General features: G+C 35.1%; 1 protein-coding gene across 2 annotated transcripts; it reads left to right on the plus strand.

The window, feature by feature from the left end:
* LOC137393820 (caspase-3-like) lies at window positions 1–25,842 on the plus strand. Of its 2 annotated transcripts, none has more exons than XM_068080528.1 (9): window positions 1–61; window positions 6,829–6,925; window positions 14,746–14,927; window positions 15,021–15,203; window positions 18,444–18,666; window positions 20,965–21,045; window positions 21,185–21,253; window positions 24,485–24,585; window positions 25,003–25,842. In XM_068080528.1, exons 2-9 carry the CDS (start codon window positions 6,895–6,897, stop codon window positions 25,183–25,185), a joined length of 1,053 nt encoding a protein of 350 aa, XP_067936629.1. In that variant the 5' UTR covers window positions 1–61; window positions 6,829–6,894; the 3' UTR covers window positions 25,186–25,842. The 2 variants fall into 2 exon arrangements, with proteins under 2 accessions (XP_067936629.1, XP_067936630.1); XM_068080529.1 differs by lacking the exon at window positions 1–61 and adding an exon at window positions 668–690.
* The last annotated feature ends 651 nt before the right edge of the window (window positions 25,843–26,493 follow it).

Raw genomic sequence — 26,493 nt, forward strand, 5'->3', positions numbered from 1 at the left:
CTGAGAGAAACGAAACTACCGAGCTATGGAAATAGCTATTTGTGCCCATTCCAGATTTGTAGTAAGTGCTATACAGTATACGGTAGTTACAATGAGACTTGTTGGGTTTCTCTTAACATCTACGAGATTTATGAAAGAGTGTGTGTCATTTTTCGCTGCAACCATTAAAAGCATTTTGGGTGTTTGCCATATATTGTTTGTATATATGTGTATTAATTTCACTCGTATACTATTTTGAGCTTAATAAAAAGTCACCCGTAGAGGTTATCTTGAATGCAAAATGTGTTACCTTTTACCATGTTCAGTAATTGGTTATTATCACTCACTGGTTGTGCAGTCTTAGCAATATTTATTCAAATATTCACAGGTTGCGTTCGTCCACAGTCTGCATAATTAATCTTTATCACAATGTATGCATAAACCTTTTTTACCAAGTGTTTTTTTGGTAAATGTTATATTTTAGATTTTTTAGTTTAAAAGGTGCTTCATTTTTCGTAGTGGGTGTATAAATGAATGTGCTCACATGAAGTTGTTGCAAAGAAGGGGAGAAGAATCCATCTTTTGTTCCACTTCCCGATATAATAGGCCTACCCAATACTGCCTGATACTGTAGTGAATCTCTGCGTTTGCCTCTCGCTAGTATAGCGACTGACGGCACTTGCAAACACTACTATGTGGGATCTATTACAAGTTGGTTGACCTTACCAAGTTTGATTATATACATATGGCTGTCATAGGACCTACTGTACTACATGCAGGGTTGGAAAAAACACAGTTTTTATGAAAAAACCAGGTTTTTTTGGTTTAAACCGGTTTTTATGGTTTAAACCGGTTTTTTGGTTTAAACCAGTTTTTATGGTTTTTATAATTTTACCAAGGTTTTTGCAGTTTTAAGTCTAACTAACATCACATACTATAGCTGCATGATTGAGTATTGAACATACATATGTGGAAAGATGTTTGTTACATACATTTGTTAAAGATGGTACTGTGGGAGTGGTTATCGGAAAAAGAGAGAAAACATGGAAATTTCAGAATGAGTCTTTAATTAAACATGATCGATGAAATGCAGAGCAAAAATCTTATCACATAAAGTGAATATTTTATATACAGCTCTATGTATAAGTAGGAATTTAAATCCAAGTCATTAGTTGTGTGGTAGTGTAGAGCAGAGCATAATGCAGATGCATTGCTAGTGTTAGGAGCAGTGACAGATGACTCAACTTCTATTACCTGAATACTAGCATCACTGTCTAAATTGGTGTTTTCAGCTTGACATTTTGCTATGTGAGCTGTATACCTATCTGCGTGACCTCGCGTTACGACAGCACTCCTATTGCATTTTGCCTTTTGCAGTTCGAGTGAAAAACTGCCAAACAGGATCCTGTTTGCGAGGCATGTTGGAAATTTGAGGCACAACTTCAACTTTTCAAAACACAAAAAACTTGATAAACTGAATTCTAACAATCCAGCTACTTTGGCTTGTGCCCAATAAATGAAATTTTAATTAGTGTGCAAACTTAAAGCTTTTGCCCAAAAGGATTTTATTGTTTTAATTTCTTATCATAAGTAATATTTTCTCACTAGCCAGACTTGAGAAAGTATTCATTTATTATTAGAGACAATGATTGGATTAATATGTTTCACATGGTTTTTATATTTCATCAGTAAAGAAATCATCATATTACTTGATAAAACCAATTGAAAAGGAAATTCACTAATTCATTGTTGTGCTAGGATTTCATGTAGTTTCAACTTGAGTTCTGCCATCAATTTACTACTGTGTTCTAAATAAACTCCCACAGCAGATAATTGCATATAGTTGCATTTCTACCACACATGAACCACTAGGAGCTCAAAATATTATGTTTTTCACAAAAAATAATGAAAAACCCATAAAAACTGGTTTTTTCGTCTTGTTTAAACCAAGCCAACCCTGACTACATGATTTAGTCAATGACTCAGTAACACCTGTGATTAGTTGCGAATGCAAGAGTAGACCGAGCTGTGCACAAATATAAGACCCTGTGCAGACCAATACAACAACAATGTATTAACTAGCAAATTAATCCTTGCAATAAATAAGAAAAGGTGAAAGGGGTTGGGGTAGAATCACAGGGCTGGGAGTTGTCATAGGCCTAGACCTATCAAACTTGGCCTGACCCTTGACTGGTGCAGGTCTACTATCGGCGGTTCTCTGGACCTCAGCCAATTGCTCAATTGTCACCCTGAACGCCTCAGCATTCTCCGACTCCTTGACTGCTGCCCTGTGCTTGGCTTTTAGCTTAGCCATTTTCTCCTTGGTCGTCCTCTGTACCTCCTCTTTCTCCCTCTCAATCTTTGCCACCTTTCTCTCATAACCATTTCTGTCCAACATTCCATTGCTGGACAGCCCAACTAGAAAGAGCATCTTTTCTAGCTGAGGTGAAAGGATTGAGAAAAGAGCATTTTCTCAATCCTTTCACCACATAAACTTCAGCATTCATAAGTAAAATTTACACTACCTACATCGAACCCTTCACCTTTCAACAGTTCTCTCTCACTGTGACCAATAGCTATTAATAGCCGCACCAACTTCGCTCTACCTCTCATAATAGGTTGCCTATCACCACCTTCACCGTCATAACCTCTCCTCTCAACCGCATTCTCAATACACAAATTTATCTCTTCTACAAATCCTTTCTACGAACCATCACCGTGCTCACCAAACCCCAGCTTTGGATAACGGAATTCCATCACGTCACAACACAATCTATTTTACACCACCAACCCACTCTACACCTCTCTTTTATTTTCAATTCACACTCTTTCCTTCACAAATAATAAATGTAAACGTCTCACCCTTAGATCTCCAAACACGACACTTCACAGCTTCGTTGCCTCACAGCTTCGTTGCCTCACAGCTTTGACAACTCATCTCTACAACACTCCACCACCACACGTCACCTCACCTGCATGCCCATGAAGTGTACCATCAGTCATTAAACTTACAACACAACTAGTACCTGCACTTGTTCTTTAATTGTCTCAAGGAAAAATCAAAGGTTTGTCAGCTGCGCAATGTTGTATAAATGTACTCACATGAAGTTGTTGCAAAGAATGAGAACAATTCGTCTTTCATTCCACCTCCTGGTATACTACCTAATACTGCCTAATACTACCTAAGCCACTAGTTTTATTCACCAGCTTTACCCACTCACTGTAATTGCCGCGACCACCTGCAACTGTGCTGAGCTCAGATGCCAATATAGCCTGAGCCCCACAAATCCCATAATACAATAGTAAGGATTTGATTTTATTGTCATCTATTGGTCTGTAGTGGAAGCTTCCTCTGCTCGCATTGTTATATGGTGATATTAGCAAAAGCATATATCAGGAGAGACTATGTTTGTTGCAGTATTGCATATATATTCTGCCTAAACTGCAGGAGATATATGCAATACTGCAACAAACAACACACCTGGGGCATTAAATGGCCTGCCTAAACTGCAGGAGATATATGCAATACTGCAACAAACAACACACCTGGGGCATCAAATGGCCATTGGGAGAAAGGAGATATATGCAATACTGCAACAAACAACACACCTTGGGCATTAAATGGCCTGCCCAAACTGCAGGAGATATATGCAATACTGCAACAAACAACACACCTGGGGCATCAAATGGCCATTGGGAGAAAGGAGATATATGCAATACTGCAACAAACAACACACCTGGAGCATCGAATGGCCTGCCTAAACTGCAGGAGATATATGCAATACTGCAACAAACAACACGCCTGGGGCATTAAATGGCCTGCCCAAACTGCAGGAGATATATGCAATACTGCAACAAACAACACACCTGGGGCATCAAATGGCCATTGGGAGAAAGGAGATATATGCAATACTGCAACAAACAACACACCTGGAGCATCGAATGGCCTGCCTAAACTGCAGGAGATATATGCAATACTGCAACAAACAACACACCTGGGGCATCGAATGGCCATTGGGAGAAACAATAATTAAAGAAGTATCACTAAACATTTCCAGTAGAAATGATCCATCAGAGAAAATGCATCAACCAGCCTGCCAGAAAAAGTGCTAAAGGAAATTAGAGGCGATGACACGTACATTTCTGCAAACTTTTACCAGACAAAACTAACATGAAATCACCATCTCTAATCAGTACATTCCCTTGACATACTCAAGACGGCTTACAACATAAAGAACAGAACCCGAACACCTAAAAATCTCACAGGCTGACAAAGGCATCTGTAAAAGAGAACAGTCCCAATGACACCGCCTCTTTCTCCTGTGTCTGCTGAGCCTTTTTCTCTTCCACCTGCTGAGGCCCTTTCAACTGCTGAGGCTCTTTTTATTTTACCTGTTGAGCCCCTCTTTCTATGGATGTCATTTTTCAAACTTTTGACTGTCGAGATCTGTAGGTATATGAAGCTGAACGTAAAAACATGAATGACCATTTGAGTAAGAGTGTAAGTTTTATTGACTACTTTTAACCTTTTTGTCATAACGTATTATTACTGCTTTAGAATTTCGTTAGTTGTGTATTTTAATTGTTAAAAATATACAGTTAAGAGGTCTTTTTTACTGGTAAATATTGGTATTTTACAATACCTTAACACCTTTACTAGTATCTGAACCAGTAATAATCAAATCAGGTCACACAACCTAAGCAAAAGCGCACAAACTAAACATAGTCAAAATAGAAAAAGATCTTAAAGCAAATTTAGCAACAATGTATGTGTGGATGCAGTTTGAACCACACAACAACATTAACAGGTTCTTTATTCATATTAACCAATCCAATAATTTGCAGTTTTCTATCTTCTTGTGAAACCTTAGCGAGTACTGGTTGATATTGCCCAGTTGGAATGTAATACCGCAGTGCGTGAATTATAGCCAGCACTGCCATAATAGCATCTATCGCATGTAGCGCTAGAGTTAGGGTTACAACGAAGACTATTTTAGACTATTTAGACTACTGATGAGAACAATGATATAGAACTATCACAATGAACTAATAATTTTTAAAATGTTTTAAAATAAATATAAACACTACTACTAAGAGATGTCACTTAATATCTTTTAGGCAACGCACTCGTTGTAGCACAGCTTTCCTACATAAGGTTTTTGTCTAAAATGACTGAAGCTTCAATTATTGAACCCAAAATTACATGTAATTATGTAGGAGTAGCCATCCACGTTGTCTTCAGATGTGTCACATAATCATCCAGATATCAGTTAACAATTTAGATATGCATAGTTGGTATATTTCTGAAACCAATAACAAACTGTAAAAAATATACTACTGTTTTGTATAGAGCACTCCTTGTGACTATGGCTGCTTATTACTCAGTTTGTATAGAGCACTCTTTGTGACTATGGTTACTTATTACTCAGTTTGTATACAGCACTCTTTGTGACTATGGTTACTTATTACTCAGTTTGTATAGAGCACTCTTTGTGACTATGGTTACTTATTACTCAGTTTGTATACAGCATTCTTTGTGACTATGGTTACTTATTACTCAGTTTGTATACAGCACTCTTTGTGACTATGGTTACTTATTACTCAGTTTGTATAGAGCACTCCTTGTGACTATGGTTACTTATTACTCAGTTTGTATACAGCACTCTTTGTGACTATGGTTACTTATTACTCAGTTTGTATAGAGCACTCTTTGTGACTATGGTTACTTATTACTCAGTTTGTATAGAGCACTCCTTGTGACTATGGCTGCTTATTACTCAGTTTGTATACAGCACTCCTTGTGACTATGGTTACTTATTACTGAGTACCGTTTTACATTGACAGTTGTTAGATGTCTATCAACAAGGTGGTTGTAGAAGTCCCTATTTGGTTAAAGTTTGTCATATATAATTATTACATAGGAGTAAATAAATAGTTCTTAAAGAAAGGCTATCCTCTCATGTTGTAGAAAAATCTTTTTCACTTTAAGTCTGCCAAATTAGAGATTGAAACTCCAAACTCGCTGATCATCAGAAGTTGTCAATACGACTGAAACACTTCATGCTTTAGATAAAAAGGTCTCCAGTATCTGCAAAACAGCAGAATAAGAGTAGGTCAAAAGTGCAAGGGTAGCATGGGACACGCGCTGACCTGCACATTGCCCTGTGCAAGTGGACGACATAAAATGGTGCTCTTTTATATGCCACCACCAGAGGTTTCTCACACTTAAGATTATAGCATACTATTAATTACTATTTAGCTTAACTTCCATGATGTGCAGTAATAAAAATAGTATTGGGGTTTGGGATATTTTTTTTGTTAGTCAAGAAGAGATGATTTGACATTAAATACAGGAGGTACTGCTTGTTTGGGCTTTTCAGTCTATGTTCCATGAAGAAGTTAGCGAGTGTGTGTTGTATGCAGAACTTTATTCTAGCAAAACTCAAAAGTGGTTGTTTATTTCATTAGAGCTAATGCTATAGGAATGCTGAGATAACTGCTGAAACGGAGTTCAACTGTTTAATTTTATTTCACAAGATATAACCGCATACATCCGACTTTTATTTATATACCATTTGTGGGATACTGCTGCTCTATAGTGCCTACATACATGATCAAATGAGGTTAGGAATGGAGAAATCGCATTCACAAGACACTAACTCTTACCAAAGCAACCAACAAGCTAGTTCTAGCAAATCTGGCACAGCACTATTCATCAGCCAGTTTATTTAAACTATCGAAGAGAAGCTTTAATACTCCATGCATGATGGCGGTCTTAATTGGGTCGCAAGGGCACGTAATGTTGGCTAGAAAGTGAAACCGCTATTTACATTCAGGTTTTTTTTGCAGAACCCATTGACTTAGGTAGCTGCAACTCCAAGATTCATAACAATTACTTTCCATCGATAAGTGAACATGGCATCTGCAGAGGAGATTGACGATGATGGTAAGCCTTGCTTTAAGCCTGTTAGATAAGTTTCTACTAATAGCGTTGCATCCTAAAAGTACTTGTTATATCTATGAGATTCAATTGCCCAATGAGGTATTATGAAGTATTTTCTCTACAGACTTTTATAACACATTGCATAAAGTAGAAATTAATGTTGAGAAGAGCTAATGGAACTTGAATGTTTTAGATTTATAGAATGTGACTTTGTTATATTCCTCTAACGCCTTGCAGTTGATTGGTCACCTTATTTTCTTCGGATTGGTCGAATAAGTTGTGTTACTACAACATAACCGGAGCTACCCATATGGCATCGATTTTCTGAGTTAAATTCCGGCTTGTGTGGTTACTTTTTCACAACTTCAGTTACTTCACTCAAAATACAGGTAGCCTATATGTACTTTCAAAGCCTTACTTGCGTTGCCATGAGACCACCCTCTAAGAATAGTGTCAGCAAATTTTTCTTAAACTTTTGAAAGTATTCAAGTTTTTGTTTGTTCCCGTGAAATCAACTACTGTATGAACTGCGCTGTTGTTTGCCATTCAGTCATTGGGAATTTATTCTTAAAATCTGGGAAAATCATTTAAAATTTAATCGCTATCATTATTAATCTATAGTAATAAATAATTGCATTGGTTATCTATCCCTATCTTCCTGTTGTTAGTTGCTTATCCCTACCCACCTGTCATCAGCTGCCTATCCCTATCCACCTGTTGTTAGCTGCCTATCCCTATCCATCTGTCATTAGCTGCCTATCCCTATCCACCTGTCATTAGCTGCCTATCCCTCTCCGCCTGTCATTACCTGCCTATCTCTATCCACCTGTCACTACCTGTCTATCCCTATCCACCTGACATTACCTGCCCATCCCTATCCACCTGTCATTAGCTGTCTGTCCCTATCTACCTGTCATTAGCTGCTTTTCCCTATCCACCTGTCATTAGCTGCCTATCCCTATCCACCTGTCATTAGCTGCCTATCCCTATCCACCTGTCATTATCTGCCTATCTCTAGCCACTTGTCATCAGCTATTTATTTTTAGCCACTTGTCATTAGCTGTCCATCTCTAATTGTCTGTCATTAGCTATTTATCTCTAGCCACTTGCCATTAGTTGCCGATCCCTAGCCACCTGTCATTAGCTGCCGGTCCCTAGCTGCTTTTTATCACCTAGCTATTTTTGGCCACCTTTTCATTAGCTGTCTGTCATTAGCTACCTATTTATCTTTAGTCACCTGTCATTAGCAGTCCATGTCTAGCCATTTGTCATTACTCATCTATATCTAGCCACCTGTCATTACTTGTCTATCTCTAGCCATATGTCATTACTTGTCTATCTCTAGCCATCTGTCATTAATTGTGTATCACTAGCCACCTGTCATTATTTGTCTATCTCTAGCCACCTGTCATTACTTGTCTATCTCTAGTCACCTGTAATTAGCTATTTATTATTTATCCCTAATCGATCCGCATTTGCTCTCCTTCATCAGTAATCAGCCATTTGCTGTTGTTACAATATGGTCTCAGCCACCTACTGTTAACACGGAGGCACGCTGGAATGCCCTTCAAGTGACCTTGCTCACCATTTCCATGGGCATTAATGCTGTTGCTGGTGACAGCTGGTTATTTCCACCTGCCACTGTGGCACGATTGCTAGCGGGTGTGTTTTATAATCAATCCTGAAGCGTACCGAAAAATGTAATTTTAATTTATCATAACAACTTAGTCACTCTGAAATAAGACATGATATAACATAAATTAAAAAAAATGTAAACATATTTTAGCAAAAATATTAAAACATTTTTGCTAAACAACCTACAATGTACAAGCATGAATAATTGTAGTTGGTACATGTATAAGTTATATACAGAAGACTTTGATTGGATTTGTCATCACTTGTATGTTGCAAAGCTAACGCTAGCATTAGCTTTCTAAATACCTTCCATTTCACATTCAGTGCACTCCAGCCTTGCTTCTACAACTGTATAGCTCAGTATTACAGATGTTGTACATGTAAGGCAGTATTACAGATGTTGTACATGTAAGGTAGTATTACAGATGTTGTACATGTAAGGCAGTATTGCAGATGTTGTACATGTAAGGTAGTATTACAGATGTTGTACATGTAAGGTATTATTACAGATGTTGTACATATAAGGTAGTATTACAGATGTTGTACATGTAAGGTAGTATTACAGATGTTGTACATGTAAGGTAGTATTACAGATGTTGTACATGTAAGGTAGTATTACTGATGTTGTACATGTAAGGTAGTATTACTGATGTTGTACATGTAAGGTAGTATTACTGATGTTGTACATGTAAGGTAGTATTACTGATGTTGTACATATAAGGTGGTATTACAGATGTTGTACATATAAGGTAGTATTACAGATGTTGTACATGTAAGGTAGTATTACTGATGTTGTACATATAAGGTAGTATTACAGATGTTGTACATGTAAGGTAGTATTACAGATGTTGTACATGTAAGGTAGTATTACAGATGTTGTACATGTAAGGTAGTATTACAGATGTTGTACATGTAAGGTAGTATTGCAGATGTTGTACATGTAAGGTAGTATTACAGATGTTGTACATGTAAGGTAGTATTACAGATGTTGTACATGTAAGGTAGTATTACAGATGTTGTACATGTAAGGTAGTATTACTGATGTTGTACATGTAAGGTAGTATTACTGATGTTGTACATATAAGGTGGTATTACAGATGTTGTACATATAAGGTAGTATTACAGATGTTGTACATGTAAGGTAGTATTACTGATGTTGTACATATAAGGTAGTATTACAGATGTTGTACATGTAAGGTAGTATTACAGATGTTGTACATGTAAGGTAGTATTACAGATGTTGTACATGTAAGGTAGTATTACAGATGTTGTACATGTAAGGTAGTATTACAGATGTTGTACATGTAAGGTATTATTACAGATGTTGTACATATAAGGTAGTATTACAGATGTTGTACATGTAAGGTAGTATTACAGATGTTGTACATGTAAGGTAGTATTACAGATGTTGTACATGTAAGGTAGTATTACAGATGTTGTACATGTAAGGTATTATTACAGATGTTGTACATATAAGGTAGTATTACTGATGTTGTACATGTAAGGTAGTATTACAGATGTTGTACATGTAAGGTAGTATTACAGATGTTGTACATGTAAGGTATTATTACAGATGTTGTACATATAAGGTAGTATTACAGATGTTGTACATGTAAGGTAGTATTACAGATGTTGTACATGTAAGGTAGTATTACAGATGTTGTACATGTAAGGTATTATTACAGATGTTGTACATGTAAGGTAGTATTACAGATGTTGTACATGTAAGGTAGTATTACAGATGTTGTACATGTAAGGTAGTATTACAGATGTTGTACATGTAAGGTAGTATTACAGATGTTGTACATGTAAGGTAGTATTACTGATGTTGTACATGTAAGGTAGTATTACTGATGTTGTACATGTAAGGTAGTATTACTGATGTTGTACATGTAAGGTAGTATTACAGATGTTGTACATGTAAGGTAGTATTACAGATGTTGTACATGTAAGGTAGTATTACAGATGTTGTACATGTAAGGTAGTATTACAGATGTTGTACATATAAGGTAGTATTACAGATGTTGTACATATACGGTAGTATTACAGATGTTGTACATGTAAGGTAGTATTACAGATGTTGTACATGTAAGGTAGTATTACTGATGTTGTACATGTAAGGTAGTATTACTGATGTTGTACATATAAGGTAGTATTACAGATGTTGTACATGTAAGGTAGTATTACTGATGTTGTACATATAAGGCAGTATTACAGTTGTTGTACATGTAAGGTAGTATTACAGATGTTGTACATGTAAGGTAGTATTACAGATGTTGTACATGTAAGGTATTATTACAGATGTTGTGCATATAAGGTAGTATTACAGATGTTGTACATGTAAGGTAGTATTACAGATGTTGTACATGTAAGGTAGTATTACAGATGTTGTACATGTAAGGTATTATTACAGATGTTGTACATATAAGGTAGTATTACAGATGTTGTACATGTAAGGTAGTATTACAGATGTTGTACATGTAAGGTAGTATTACAGATGTTGTACATGTAAGGTAGTATTACTGATGTTGTACATGTAAGGTAGTATTACTGATGTTGTACATGTAAGGTAGTATTACTGATTTTGTACATATAAGGTAGTATTACAGATGTTGTACATGTAAGGTAGTATTACTGATGTTGTACATATAAGGCAGTATTACAGTTGTTGTACATGTAAGGTAGTATTACAGATGTTGTACATGTAAGGTAGTATTACAGATGTTGTACATGTAAGGTATTATTACAGATGTTGTACATATAAGGTAGTATTACAGATGTTGTACATGTAAGGTAGTATTACAGATGTTGTACATGTAAGGTAGTATTACAGATGTTGTACATGTAAGGTAGTATTACAGATGTTGTACATGTAAGGTATTATTACAGATGTTGTACATATAAGGTAGTATTACAGATGTTGTACATGTAAGGTAGTATTACAGATGTTGTACATGTAAGGTAGTATTACAGATGTTGTACATATAAGGCAGTATTACAGTTGTTGTACATGTAAGGTAGTATTACAGATGTTGTACATGTAAGGTAGTATTACAGATGTTGTACATGTAAGGTAGTATTACAGATGTTGTACATGTAAGGTAGTATTACAGATGTTGTACATGTAAGGTAGTATTACAGATGTTGTACATGTAAGGTAGTATTACAGATGTTGTACATGTAAGGTAGTATTACTGATGTTGTACATATAAGGTAGTATTACTGATGTTGTACATATAAGGTGGTATTACAGATGTTGTACATGTAAGGTAGTATTACTGATGTTGTACATGTAAGGCAGTATTACTGATGTTGTACATATAAGGTAGTATTACAGATGTTGTACATGTAAGGTAGTATTACAGATGTTGTACATGTAAGGTAGTATTACAGATGTTGTACATATAAGGTAGTATTACAGATGTTGTACATGTAAGGTAGTATTACAGATGTTGTACATGTAAGGTAGTATTACTGATGTTGTACATGTAAGGTAGTATTACTGATGTTGTACATATAAGGTAGTATTACAGATGTTGTACATGTAAGGTAGTATTACTGATGTTGTACATGTAAGGTAGTATTACAGATGTTGTACATGTAAGGTAGTATTACAGATGTTGTACATGTAAGGTAGTATTACTGATGTTGTACATATAAGGTAGTATTACTGATGTTGTACATATAAGGTGGTATTACAGATGTTGTACATGTAAGGTAGTATTACTGATGTTGTACATGTAAGGTAGTATTACTGATGTTGTACATATAAGGTAGTATTACAGATGTTGTACATGTAAGGTAGTATTACAGATGTTGTACATGTAAGGTAGTATTACAGATGTTGTACATGTAAGGTAGTATTACTGATGTTGTACATATAAGGTAGTATTACAGATGTTGTACATATAAGGTAGTATTACAGATGTTGTACATATAAGGCAGTATTACTGATGTTGTACATGTAAGGTAGTATTACTGATGTTGTACATATAAGGTAGTATTACAGATGTTGTACATGTAAGGTAGTATTACAGATGTTGTACATGTAAGGTAGTATTACAGATGTTGTACATGTAAGGTAGTATTACAGATGTTGTACATGTAAGGCAGTATTACAGATGTTGTACATATAAGGTAGTATTACAGATGTTGTACATGTAAGGTAGTATTACAGATGTTGTACATGTAAGGTAGTATTACAGATGTTGTACATATAAGGCAGTATTACAGATGTTGTACATATAAGGTAGTATTACTGATGTTGTACATATAAGGTAGTATTACAGATGTTGTACATGTAAGGTAGTATTACAGATGTTGTACATGTAAGGTAGTATTACAGATGTTGTACATATAAGGTAGTATTACAGATGTTGTACACATAAGGTAGTATTACAGATGTTGTACATGTAAGGTAGTATTACAGATGTTGTACATATAAAGTAGTATTACAGATGTTGTACATGTAAGGTATTATTACAGATGTTGTACATATAAGGTAGTATTACAGATGTTGTACATGTAAGGCAGTATTACAGATGTTGTACATATAAGGTAGTATTACAGATGTTGTACACATAAGGTAGTATTACAGATGTTGTACATATAAGGTAGTATTACAGATGTTGTACATGTAAGGCAGTATTACAGATGTTGTACATGTAAGGTAGTATTACAGATGTTGTACATATAAGGTAGTATTACAGATGTTGTACATATAAGGTAGTATTACAGATGTTGTACATGTAAGGTAGTATTACAGATGTTGTACGTGTAAGGTAGTATTACAGATGTTGTACATGTAAGGTAGTATTACAGAAGTTGTACATGTAAGGTAGTATTACAGATGTTGTACATGTAAGGTAGTATTACAGATGTTGTACATGTAAGGTAGTATTACAGATGTTGTACATGTAAGGTAGTATTACAGATGTTGTACATATAAGGTAGTATTACAGATGTTGTACATGTAAGGTAGTATTACTGATGTTGTACATGTAAGGTAGTATTACAGATGTTGTACATATAAGGTAGTATTACAGTTGTTGTACATGTAAGGTAGTATTACAGATGTTGTACATGTAAGGCAGTATTACAGATGTTGTACAGGTAAGGTAGTATTACAGATGTTGTACATATAAGGTAGTATTACAGATGTTGTACATATAAGGTAGTATTACAGATGTTGTACATATAAGGTAGTATTACAGATGTTGTACATGTAAGGCAGTATTACAGATGTTGTACATGTAAGGCAGTATTACAGTTGTTGTACAGGTAAGGTAGTATTACAGATGTTGTACATATAAGGTAGTATTACAGATGTTGTACATATAAGGTAGTATTACAGATGTTGTACATGTAAGGTAGTATTACAGATGTTGTACATATAAGGTAGTATTACAGATGTTGTACATATAAGGTAGTATTACAGATGTTGTACATGTAAGGCAGTATTACAGATGTTGTACATGTAAGGCAGTATTACAGTTGTTGTACAGGTAAGGTAGTATTACAGATGTTGTACATATAAGGTAGTATTACAGATGTTGTACATATAAGGTAGTATTACAGATGTTGTACATATAAGGTAGTATTACAGATGTACATGTAAGGCAGTATTACAGATGTTGTACATGTAAGGTAGTATTACAGGTGTTGTACATGTAAGGTAGTATTACAGATGTTGTACATACAAGGTAGTATTACAGATGTTGTACATGTAAGGTAGTATTACAGATGTTGTACATGTAAGGTAGTATTACTGATGTTGTACATGTAAGGTAGTATTACTGATGTTGTACATATAAGGTAGTATTACAGATGTTGTACATGTAAGGTAGTATTACTGATGTTGTACATGTAAGGTAGTATTACTGATGTTGTACATATAAGGTAGTATTACAGATGTTGTACATGTAAGGTAGTATTACAGATGTTGTACATGTAAGGTAGTATTACTGATGTTGTACATATAAGGCAGTATTACAGTTGTTGTACATGTAAGGTAGTATTACAGATGTTGTACATGTAAGGTATTATTACAGATGTTGTACATGTAAGGTAGTGATACAAATGTTGTACATGTAAGGTAGTATTACAGATGTTGTACATGTAAGGTAATACACAAAGAAACCTACAGAAGATAAATCAAAATTATGACCACATTTTTCTTATCTCTCTAGACGGACCCATTGAGCTGAACATTTTCCGTCGACCTCCGAAAGAGTCAGACAGTGATATCTCTGATATTGAAGATCGTAACTACATCGATGATTCCGATCCTTCTACGAGTTATTTCCACAGAATGAAACTCAACCCTGTCAAGCGCAATGACATCAAGGATCTATTCCTGCACAGAGACGAGGCAAGAGTCATCAACATATTGCATTGTAAAGACTCATCACATATCTTCGCACTATATGCATCAGTGCCGTTGACGTTAATGTTGTTTTCACAGGTGTACAGAATGAGTGATTACTGCCGAGGCAGAATGATTATCATAAACAATCGCAACTTCACTAACTCTAATCATGTCCGAGTTGGCTCAGAGGTCGACTACAGCAACATTCGATACCTTTTTGAGCGACTGCGCTTCGAGATAGTTCAGGAAGACAAGGAGATGTTTAACCTGACAGAAGAGGTATTATGGAAGTGCCAAAGCTGCATGCTACCAGTATTATTCCATTAGGTTATGACTTACAGATGACCTTGCACAAAGTTTCAGTAGATTTTATCAAAAGTTATCGCTATTTTCTATCATTTGCGATTGTTTTCGTTGTTTGAGGTTATCTGACTATCAGAATGTTTTGAGATTAAAATTGTCAAATCTTGATCGATGTTAAAATGACGTCGCGAGCTGTGTAGTTGCCTGTCATTATTGATATCGGCTATTGTGTTCAAGTTGCAAGGTTACGCATCTCTATTCTGTCGGTCTCTTTGTTGAAGCGCAATTATAGACGTTGTAGTTGCGTCTTTTCCTTCAATCTGAGTATCCAAGCAACTATTTCATCGAAACTATTTTATCTCTGAACTGGGTAGATATACAAAGACAAAAATTACATCAAATTGAAGCTTGATGTCTCCGTTTTATATTGACATTGCTTTCATTTGACATCAATGGTGTAAGTTCATCTCTAAGGGCAGATTTGATTATACTTTGTCGAGGTAGTTGACTACAGTCAGAAAGAATTTACAGTCCAATCTCTGCTAACCATCACCTCTATCTACAAGACTTGACATTCGCTTTTACGTTTGAGCAAATCTTTGTTTCGCCGTACAAAGTAATGTCCAGCATCCGACATCATTTTTTAAAACATTACAGTTTTATAAAAGAGTTATTATGATGTTAAAATAAAATTGAGTAAAGATTTGATAAATTGAGTTTACTTCAACTATATTTAGTGTGAGTTATTGTTAATTACACTGCGTATTTTAATCACTAACGTTGCTGCTGAACTTGTCTATAGCCTAGTTTATATTTCTAGTTCACTTATAGGTAAAGTAACAACAAAAATTGTTTTATTGGTTTTGAGTTCATTAATTTAGTTTTTTAGGTGTTTTATCTATGTATATGTTTATTGTAAGCTGATATATCTATGTATACGTTTATTATAAACTGATATATCAGTGTATATGTCTATTGTAAGCTGATATATCAGTGTATATGTCTATTGTAAGCTGATATATCAGTGTATATGTTTATTGTAAGCTGATATATCTATGTATACGTTTATTGTAAGCTGATATATCAGTGTATATGTTTATTGTAAGCTGATATATCTATGTATATGTTTATTGTAAGCTGATATATCAGTGTATATGTTTATTGTAAGCTGATATATCTATGTATATGTTTATTGTAAGCTGATATATCAGTATATATGTCTATTGTAAGCTGATATATCAGTATATATGTTTATTGTAAGCTGATATATCTATGTATACGTTTATTGTAAGCTGATATATCAGTGTATATGTTTATTGTAAGCTGATATATCGATGTATATGTTTATTGTAAGCTGATATATCTATGTATACGTTTATTGTAAGCTGATATATCAGTGTATATGTTTATTGTAAGCTGATATATCGATGTATATGTTTATTGTAAGCTGATATATCTATGTATATGTTTATTGTAAGCTGATATATCAGTGTATATGTTTATTGTAAGCTGATATATCAGTATATATGTTTATTGTAAGCTGATATATCTATGTATACGTTTATTGTAAGCTGATATATATGTGTATATGTTTATTGTAAGCTGATATATCGATGTATATGTTTATTGTAAGCTGATATATCAGTGTATATGTTTATTGTAAGCTGATATATCTATGTATATGTTTATTGTAAGCTGATATATCAGTATATATATCTATTGTAAGCTGATATATCAGTATATATGTTTATTGTAAGCTGATATGTCCGTGTATATGTTTATTGTAAGCTGATATATCGATGTATATGTTTATTGTAAGCTGATATATCAGTGTATATGTTTATTTTAAGCCGATATATCTATGTATATGTTTATTGTAAGCTGATATATCAGTGTATATGTTTATTTTAAGCTGATATATCAGTGTATATGTTTATTGTAAGCTGATATATCAGTGTATATGTTTATTGTAAGCTGCTGTATCTATTTATATGTTTATTGTAAGCTGATATATTAGTGTATATGTTTATTGTAAGCTGATATATCAGTGTATATGTTTATTGTAAGCTGCTATATCTATTTATATGTTTATTGTAAGCTGATATATCAGTGTATATGTTTATTGTAAGCTGATGTATCTATGGATATACGGTATGTTTATTGTTAGCTTATATGTCACCATTCAGTAGACGCTCTTATAACGTAAATTCCACATAACGTAAAACATTCCAAATAATGTAAAGGGTCGAGTCGGTGCAAGTTCTGAAATTCAATTTGAATGACAAGAATCCCGTCGTTAGTCTAAAAATATCGCTTTTTTCTTGTCGCAGTGGCATAGAAAATGACCTATAGTGGTATCTTTATTATATATACTGGTACCCTGACAGTTTATTTTGCCGTAAGAAGATCGTCAAGTGTGTCGATAAAGTGCCGAGAAAACGTAGCTGTGTAATTATTCAGAAATACTCGGAGGTGATCAATCGGTGCAGGTGTTATAGTCGGTCTACCCGCTGAATGCCACAAATTGTAGTCCTGTCTAAAACTATCATTTATCGTAATAACTAATTTAGTCGACAGATAGGCGGGCTGAGACCGATATCGCACTTATTATAGTAAATATATAATTATTTTTGTTTTACTTTATTTTAGTCATATCAAATGATTTTTAGTTTTTTCTGCCAAGTATACCTCGCGGTCTAGAAAAAAGTAATAATAAATTGGTGTAAATGGACATTAAAAGTGTGCGTTTCCCTTAACTTGTAACAAAATTATCATTATCGTGGACCATATACCGAGTAGAAGCACTAAGAAAAAGAAGAAAAGTTGTTGATACAAACCAATGGTACTACATTAACTGTATAGTCATGAAATTAAAGAGCTAAGGCTATCTTTTCTAAGGTCCAAAGGAGTGAGTTTGGGAAGATCATGTAACAGACTAGGCAATTACATGTATTTTACGTTTCATATAATGTAAAAACTCTATAATGTAAATGTTCTCGGAATGGATTATTTACATTGTTGGAGTGTCTACTGTATACATGTATATACTTGTTGTAAGGTTATATATTTTTGTATATATGTTTACTATAAACTGATATATCTGAATGCATAACTTCAAATTATGTATATATATTTTTTCTTGAAGTATTGCATTCACATGACTATACCTAGCTTCAGTTATCTCCCCACTTTGTATAGTTTTTGTATGTCCACCAGGAAATTATAGCTCTAGTTCAGGCTGAAGTTGATAACCCTTACAATAACATCTATGGCATATTTGGCCTGGTGATTATGAGCTATGGAGGAAAGGGTGGACAGGTCTATGATCGCGACGGAAAAATCATTGACATGATGAAGATCCTTCATATGCTGTCTCCGAGATCCTGCAGGATGCTGAAAAATAAGCCTAAACTGGTGATAGTGGTGACAAGCCCAGCAGGTACCCTTTGTTTTTACCATGTGAAATATTCATAATATTGTTGACAGCGTAACCCAAACCCTAATCCTTGAAGAAGTGACACCGAATTGTACTAACTTATCATATGTTGACCTACATGTACATGAAACAAATTATAGTTGTCTTTCTCAATTTGCCTTTTGTGCAGTCATTTGTTCAAAAGCTGTCTACGACAGGGGTCGGCAACCTTTTCCACTCAAAGGGCCATTTGGACCCATTTTTCATAAGAAAGAACGCAGTGGGAGCCACAAACCCCCTTTAGTATTTTAAATTAAAAAATAAATAAATACCACATGTAACTTTTTGTTTAGCTTTTAATGTTTTTATACGATGTTTACATAAAACATAAAGTTGTGGCATGTATAATGATTTAACTGCTGAGAAAACAAAATTACACTTTTGCAAAGCACAATAAAATAATTTCAGTGGTTTTATTGGCGCATAAATTGTTATAAAGTGTACTACCTGTATTAGTGTTGTTGTTTGTCAGTAATGTTGTTGACAATATTGCAGACCTAAGTGGCTGGCCAGCCTTACTAGATTTCTAATTGTTATATTAACCCAGTTCGTTGACATAATATCAGAAGGTATTTCGTAGCGGTCTGGCCTTCCGCGCGAATCCGTTAGCACGTTTTTTGGTACTTTTATGTTGCAGTCATGTGACGATCATGTGATAAGGTACTAATAATACAACATAATGTAAATAATGATGCATAGCAAGTGACAATGTTTGATCTATCACCATACTTACAATTTTTAAAATTATATTACAAAATCTAGGGATAAAATTTCTATATTTTTATGAATTACTTGGCATATGGTAATAAAAGGAGAAAATTCCAAAGTCAGAGGGAGCCGCAGCAAGGGAATGAAAAAGCCGCATGCGGCTCCGGAGCCACAGGTTGCCAACCTCTGGTCTATGCAGTGTTTTAGCTAAAATGGGAAATTCTCTTTGTATTGTTCTTGTAGGCTACTATTTATTCTCTTTGTATTGTTCTTGTAGGCTACTATTGAAAATTTTTGATAAAAAAATAAAAGATCTAGTAGTAGGTTTTAATTATTCTACAGCGTGTATCGGAGTGTATCGGAGTGTATCGGAGTGTATCGGAGAATTGGGATCAATAACAGCACTCATCATTATAATGGTAGTGGGATTGTCTTTGTCACGACCTTTGAGCTTAAAATAAGGTTTTTCAAGGCTTGTAAAAAAGGAGTTGGTGCTGTAATGTTGGTTTCAATTAAGATTTTTATTTATACAGGTTAGTAGGTTGTTATATGGATATAATACAAGTTAGTAGACTGTTATATGGATATAATACAAGTTAGTAGACTGTTATATAGATATAATAAAAGTTAGTAGACTGTTATATGGATATAATACAAGTTAGTAGACTGTTATATGGATAAAATACAAGTTAGTAGATGGTTATATGGATATAATGCCAGTATTTCATGGTTACCATTATCCTTCTGTAGTCACTTGTGACTAAACCTAATGACTAAAATGTGTTATAGTTATCACAAGGCATTTATGAAATCCATAAAAATGTCCGCTTTTTTCTTCTGTGACAAAGTTAATGATTTCTATGTCCATCTGTTGCCAGTTAATCTTTTGTTGTATTCTTAACTCTTTAGGAATCTTGAATTGCTTCGACCAATGACTCTCATGTCTGCGACTGTCATGACCAGCTGCTTTGACTTTTCTGAACTTATTATAGTGTTAAAGTAAGACCTGCTGTATTGCACGCCCACCATATTCTCTTGTGGTAGATCATTAGTTTTATATACTTGTAAGTTTCTGAGTACTCGCTCATGCATTGCATAACTCCTAAATACTTCCACAGTTAGGTGTATCTAAACTTGTGTTAACAAATGTCTGCTTTTCTGTCTCATATTCATGTTTGTAGTTGTCTTACACTGTATATTAGCACGAGGGCTTCTACTTGTCTTCCATCCAATGTACTGGGCAAATATACTAGTTCTACATATATTAAGTACACCAGCAGAATTTATTAATTCTTGTATATTGCATTCTGATATTAGGTATATCTATGCATTTCACTAATGCAGTGCATCGTTATGTGGAGGATGTATGTCAGAAATTGATCTATTTGTGGGTAGACAACTCTCAAGTATAAATAAACTGTCAGTCTACATCCAGAAAATAAAATTTTTCCATTCTTTCTGGATCTGCTTAGTTTACAGGCTCATGATAACTCCGGTTTGCATCTATTCTACACTTTATATCTTTTGTGTCGATAAGGATTATTGGCATTGCAGATGAGGCTGATTTTGGAGTGCGGGAGGAGGCCGTGTACGTTCCTCCAGTGGCAATACCAACTGAGCTCGACTGGCTAGTGGGTACGCCCATTTACTTACTATAGTATTTACTTACTATAGTATTTACTTACTATAGCATTTACTTACGTATAGCTCACCATATAAACAGATTGAGGGTTTTGTTTGACGGTTTTTCATCCAATTGTATCATTTATTCTAGATGATTCCATGCACCTCCTTTTCAACAATGATGACTACGTAATTGTCCGAGCCCTCAACAACTTACCATGTGAGTTTCTTGGATCATGTTATTACTCATGCACTTTCGTGTGGCTATTAGCTTTCAGAGTGTCTACCCATTTAGAAACACTTGACAAGGGAACACTAAAGGGATGACAACATAAAATCTTCAGCAAGGTTTTCAACTGTCATTCCTTCAAGGTTGATTTGCAACAAAATTCACCTTAAACTTATTTGGTATCAAAAGGTTCACCATGTCTTACTCTGATGAGTTGTAGGTGCAAAATATTTGGAAATGCGATTACATGCTCTTGAAAGCTCAAAAATGAACCACTAATCGCGGCCATCATGAAAATGCTGTAGGTTGGAATCCCTTCATTTCGATGACGTACTCAACTTGATGTGGTTATTGCTTTGTCACGTGATGTTATCACGTGAATTGAAAGGCCAATAAAAGGCTCAATATAAAACGGCTCGTAGCACTAGTTTATGACAAACACTTTGGGTTCTTCTACCAGAAAGCCCTTTTCAAATATAGAAGCTCGCTACTTTACAGTTTCGTTTTAGCATGGTCTAATTTTCTAGTTGTAATCTAATCATGTGACCCATATTTCCTGCCGAATGGCGCGAACAATTTCTGCAGCATTTTTTAACTATCACAGGTGACCAACAGGCTCGTCATGTTTATCGGAGGATGATATGCACTCCTTTGAGCTAAGGTTAAAAAATTGAACTAATTTTTTGACTAGGTTTTGAGATATCAGTGCTCAAAGTGACACCATTAAAATGATGAAAAGGACGCGTAAGCACCATAGACATGGTTTTATTAAATGCGAGAAGTATATTTGTAAATATATTTCGACGAGTGAAGTTGCATGAAAGTGTAAACAGAAGCACATCGTGTTCAACTACATCCCATTTGAGCTGTTTCGGGGAGGGATTCCAACCTACGGCGTTTTTGTGATGGCTGCGATTAACTGTTCGTTTTTGAGCTTTTAAAAGCTTGTAATCACATTTCCACATATTTGGCACCTACAACACAACAGACTAAGACATGGTGAACCTTTTGATAGCAAATAACTGTAATGTGAATTTTGTTGCAAGTCAACCTTTCAGAGAAAAGTCAACACAACTACAAATAGATAACTTGAAACTCAACAGTGTTGGTCTTGATCAGTTTGGTTGAATCTTACACAAGTGAACTTTGTCTAGTTGAATTGAGTACGATTAGTGAATGCTATTGTCGTTTTCCATTTTCGCTACCAGAGTTTATTGGCGTTGCTTGCTTAATGAAATTTCTTAAGGGACGGTAGTACCTTTTTTACAAGGCAGCATTTTTAATACTGAATGATATTTTATCAGCCGTGAAAGCAGTTTGTACCATATGTCTTTACTACTGCTGTCTATCCAGGGGAGAATTTTTTTTTGCTTAATTTCCGTAGAATAACTCGCAGTAAAATAGGGTCGGTTTGACTAAGATGCAAGTAAACACTGTATCTTCGTTAAAATAAGCACTGGTTATAATTAGCTGACGTCACATGACCTTGCCAATAACTGTCCTACATACTGACACCTGGTTTAACCAAACAAGCCTGCTCTAGTTCTATAAATACTTTCGTATTGCCGTTATGTCCTACTTTCTGTTTTCATTACCGTAACTTCCGGCATATAAATTGTAAATTTGGCACCAAATTTTCAATCATAGAAACCCATTCTCGACTTGTACGCCGGTTAAATTTTTTATGACACGAATTTTAGCAAAATTCAACGTGAAAAAATCGCTAATGAAAATTACAAGATGTCTGACAGTGCACCCCCAGTTCGTGGTGTTCCTGTTTACAAGATGACTGACAGTGCACCCCCAGTTTGTGGTGTCCCTGTTTACAAGATGTCTGACAGTGCACCCCCAGTTTGTGGTGTCCCTGTTTACAAGATGTCTGACAGTGCACCCCCAGTTTGTGGTGTCCCTGTTTACAAGATGACTGACAGTGCACCCCCAGTTTGTGGTGTCCCTGTTTACAAGATGACCGACAGTGCACCCCCAGTTCGTGGTGTCCCTGTTTACAAGATGACTGACAGTGCACCCCCAGTTTGTGGTGTCCCTGTTTACAAGATGACTGACAGTGCACCCCCAGTTCGTGCTGTCCCTGTTTACAAGATATGTCTGACAGTGCACCCCCAGTTCGTGGTGTCCCTGTTTTAAAACCTTTTTTTTCACTTTATGATGTGGAACACAATGTTTTTTCAACTCCTCCTTACAACATTTTTTTCGCCATACGACGTCAACAATAATGTCTATCGAAATTGAAATTTGGCTCTCAGTGTGCTGAATACATCGGAATAATGAAGATGCCGATGTGCTATTTGCTGAAATCCCTCCTACAACGCCCGAAAGAGATCCGATGCTCGCTCTCTTTCAGTTCAACATTATTCGTTATAAGCTATAGTGAAATCGTAACCGGAAACAGGTAATAAGGATTCAGATGATGACAAAATTGAAGTTTAGTAAAATACACACTAAAACTTAGCTGTAAGTGTCTGTTTAGTAAGATAAATTCATTAAAGTTAAATTCAAAGTTTATGTTATATGTTTGTCTCAAAGGTAAGAACTCCCTGCGGTACGTACTGCACAAAGTACATCGTAATGCTACATTTAATTGCGGATGATAACCAATAAATACACTAAAGTTACTGTAGGTAACTATACATGTAGTTACTAAGGTTAGCATACTATTTTGCTATTAATTTTTAATATGTACAGTACCTATATAAAATTTTGATGTTTTCTACTAGAGGGTGTTTGCCTTGGATAATTACTATTGAATGTTCAACGTTGCCCGATAATAAAAACGTCTTTGCACAAAAAATTTATTGTTATTCACCATATAACCACAGATACCATTTAGCTACGCATCACCCACCTCAGATACCATTCTAACTTTCAAACTTCATACGATGAGAAAAGTGGTGTAATAATACCAATACTACACCATCGTAAGTAAAACTTACAATGATGAAGTATTGTTTTTCATGCCTAATGGTCTTCACCAGAGCTGTTCTCTCATTTTTTGTCATTTGTTGTACATATTGCTGACAGCTAAAAAACAGGAGTTTTTTTGCTGATGGCATTTTTGGATGCCATTTCTTCAGCTACGCATCACCCACCTCTGATGCCGACCGAACTATAAGCGATCAAACGGTTTGATCGTTTTAATCATTATATTGATTGATTTAATCTTACCACTGGTAATGGATCAAGATGTGATCTTATTTTGTGTAGCGCCAGAATCTGCAACGCATGGTACCTGGTTTGTTCGAGTGATGGTGGCAACATTCTATATGCACTGTAATCACAGGGATCTAAAGACCTTGTTCAATATTGTAAGTTCTCACATAATACTATATTACATTCTCATCTCTATCCATAGATGCAGTAAATACATACATTCTCATCTCTATCCATAGATGCAGTAAATACATACATTCTCATCTCCGTCTGTAGATACAGTAAATACATACATTCTCATCTCCGTCTGTAGATACAGTAAATACATACATTCTCATCTCTGGTCATAGATACAATAAATACATACATTCTCATCTCTGTTCATAGATACAGTAAATACATACATTCTCATCTCTGGTCATAGATACAATAAATACATACATTCTCATCTCTGTTTGTAGATACGGTAGAGACATGCATTATTATCTCTGTCTGTAGATACGGTAGAGACATGCATTATTATCTCTGTTTGTAGATACGGTAGAGACATGCATTATTATCTCTGTTTGTAGGTAAAGCAAAGACTGCAACAACTTGATGAACGTCATAGGAAACCAGGTTGTCCTGCTATGAAACTACCAACGCTTATGGCCACTATGACCTACTGTAGGAAGGTTTATCTCTTTCCAGGATTTCCAGCATTCAACGTAGATCATGATCCACCCAAAGGGTTTTTGCCTGATAGGCTTGTGTAAAATTACAAAACTAAACCTATTCCTTCATCAGTAAATACACTCTTTGTTATATTATTATTATAGTTTTATTATGGATTTACTTTAGTTTATTCTGTTGGTACACACATATCGCTTGTTCAAGTGACCCGCACATCCTTACATTCTCCTACATAATAATAGTATCTCACTGGATGTCACTGTTTTACTAATTACATAGGTTAGCGCTATTGTTAGTTGAACAATGTCGCTATGAGTCTGTGATTAGACACTGCCATCTTCTTGATTTTATGATTGGATGCCATATTATCTCTTTATACTTATACTTTTATACATACATTTTTCTTAGCAAAGTGAGTGTGATTTTTTGCTAGGCATTAATTCAAGTCTAAATAAGATTTGGTCATTAAATTATATCTCGTCTATTTCTTGAAGTCTTTATTCCTAAACCAACTCTAGATTCTGTTTTCAAGAAAATTTTCAGAGTTAAAGCAACCTAAATAGTTTCTATGTTTTTGTATATTTTACTTGTTGTCATTCACGCATTTTCTTCATGTCGATTTGAGTTGTTCTCGTCTGTTGAACTGTCGAGTTAACAATCTTTAAATTTGATTCAAGTTAGGCTATATGATTGAGGATGATTTTTAGTTAAAAATACAAGCTCTATAGTCAATACCATGACACAGTTTAATTTTTGATATATTTTAAGAAGAAACAACAACTACTGATGCAGGAAACTTCCTACGGTCAACTAAAAGGCTTTGGAAAACATGTATAGTATCGTTCTGTATCATATAGTATCACTCTATGTATAGTATCACGCCATGTATAGTGTCACTCTATGTATATTATCACTCTATGTATATTATCACTCTGTGTATAGTATGACTCTATGTATAGTATCACTCTGTGTATAGTATGATTCTGTGTAATAATAGTATCACTCTGTGTATAGTATCACTCTATGTATATTATCACTCTATGTATATTATCACTCTGTGTATAGTATGAATCTGTGTATAGTATCACTCTGTGTATATTATCACTCTATGTATAGTATCACTCTATGTATAGTATCACTCTGTGCAGGCAAGGCGTGCGGATAAGGCGTGCAGGTATGGCGTACAGGCAAGGTGGGCGTGCAAGCAAGGCGTGAGGCTAAGGCGTTCGAGTAAGACGTGCCGGTAAGGCGTGCAAGCAAGGCATACAGGCAAGGCGTGCGGATAAGTCGTGCAGGCAAGGCGTCAAATGTTCTGGCTTGCCTGCCAAATCAACAGTAAAAGCTGATGAAGATATCCAAGTTGACATGCCCAGTTATAATATGCACTAGTA

This window comes from Watersipora subatra, chromosome 4, assembly GCF_963576615.1.
Source record: "Watersipora subatra chromosome 4, tzWatSuba1.1, whole genome shotgun sequence".
NCBI lineage: Eukaryota > Metazoa > Bryozoa > Gymnolaemata > Cheilostomatida > Watersiporidae > Watersipora > Watersipora subatra.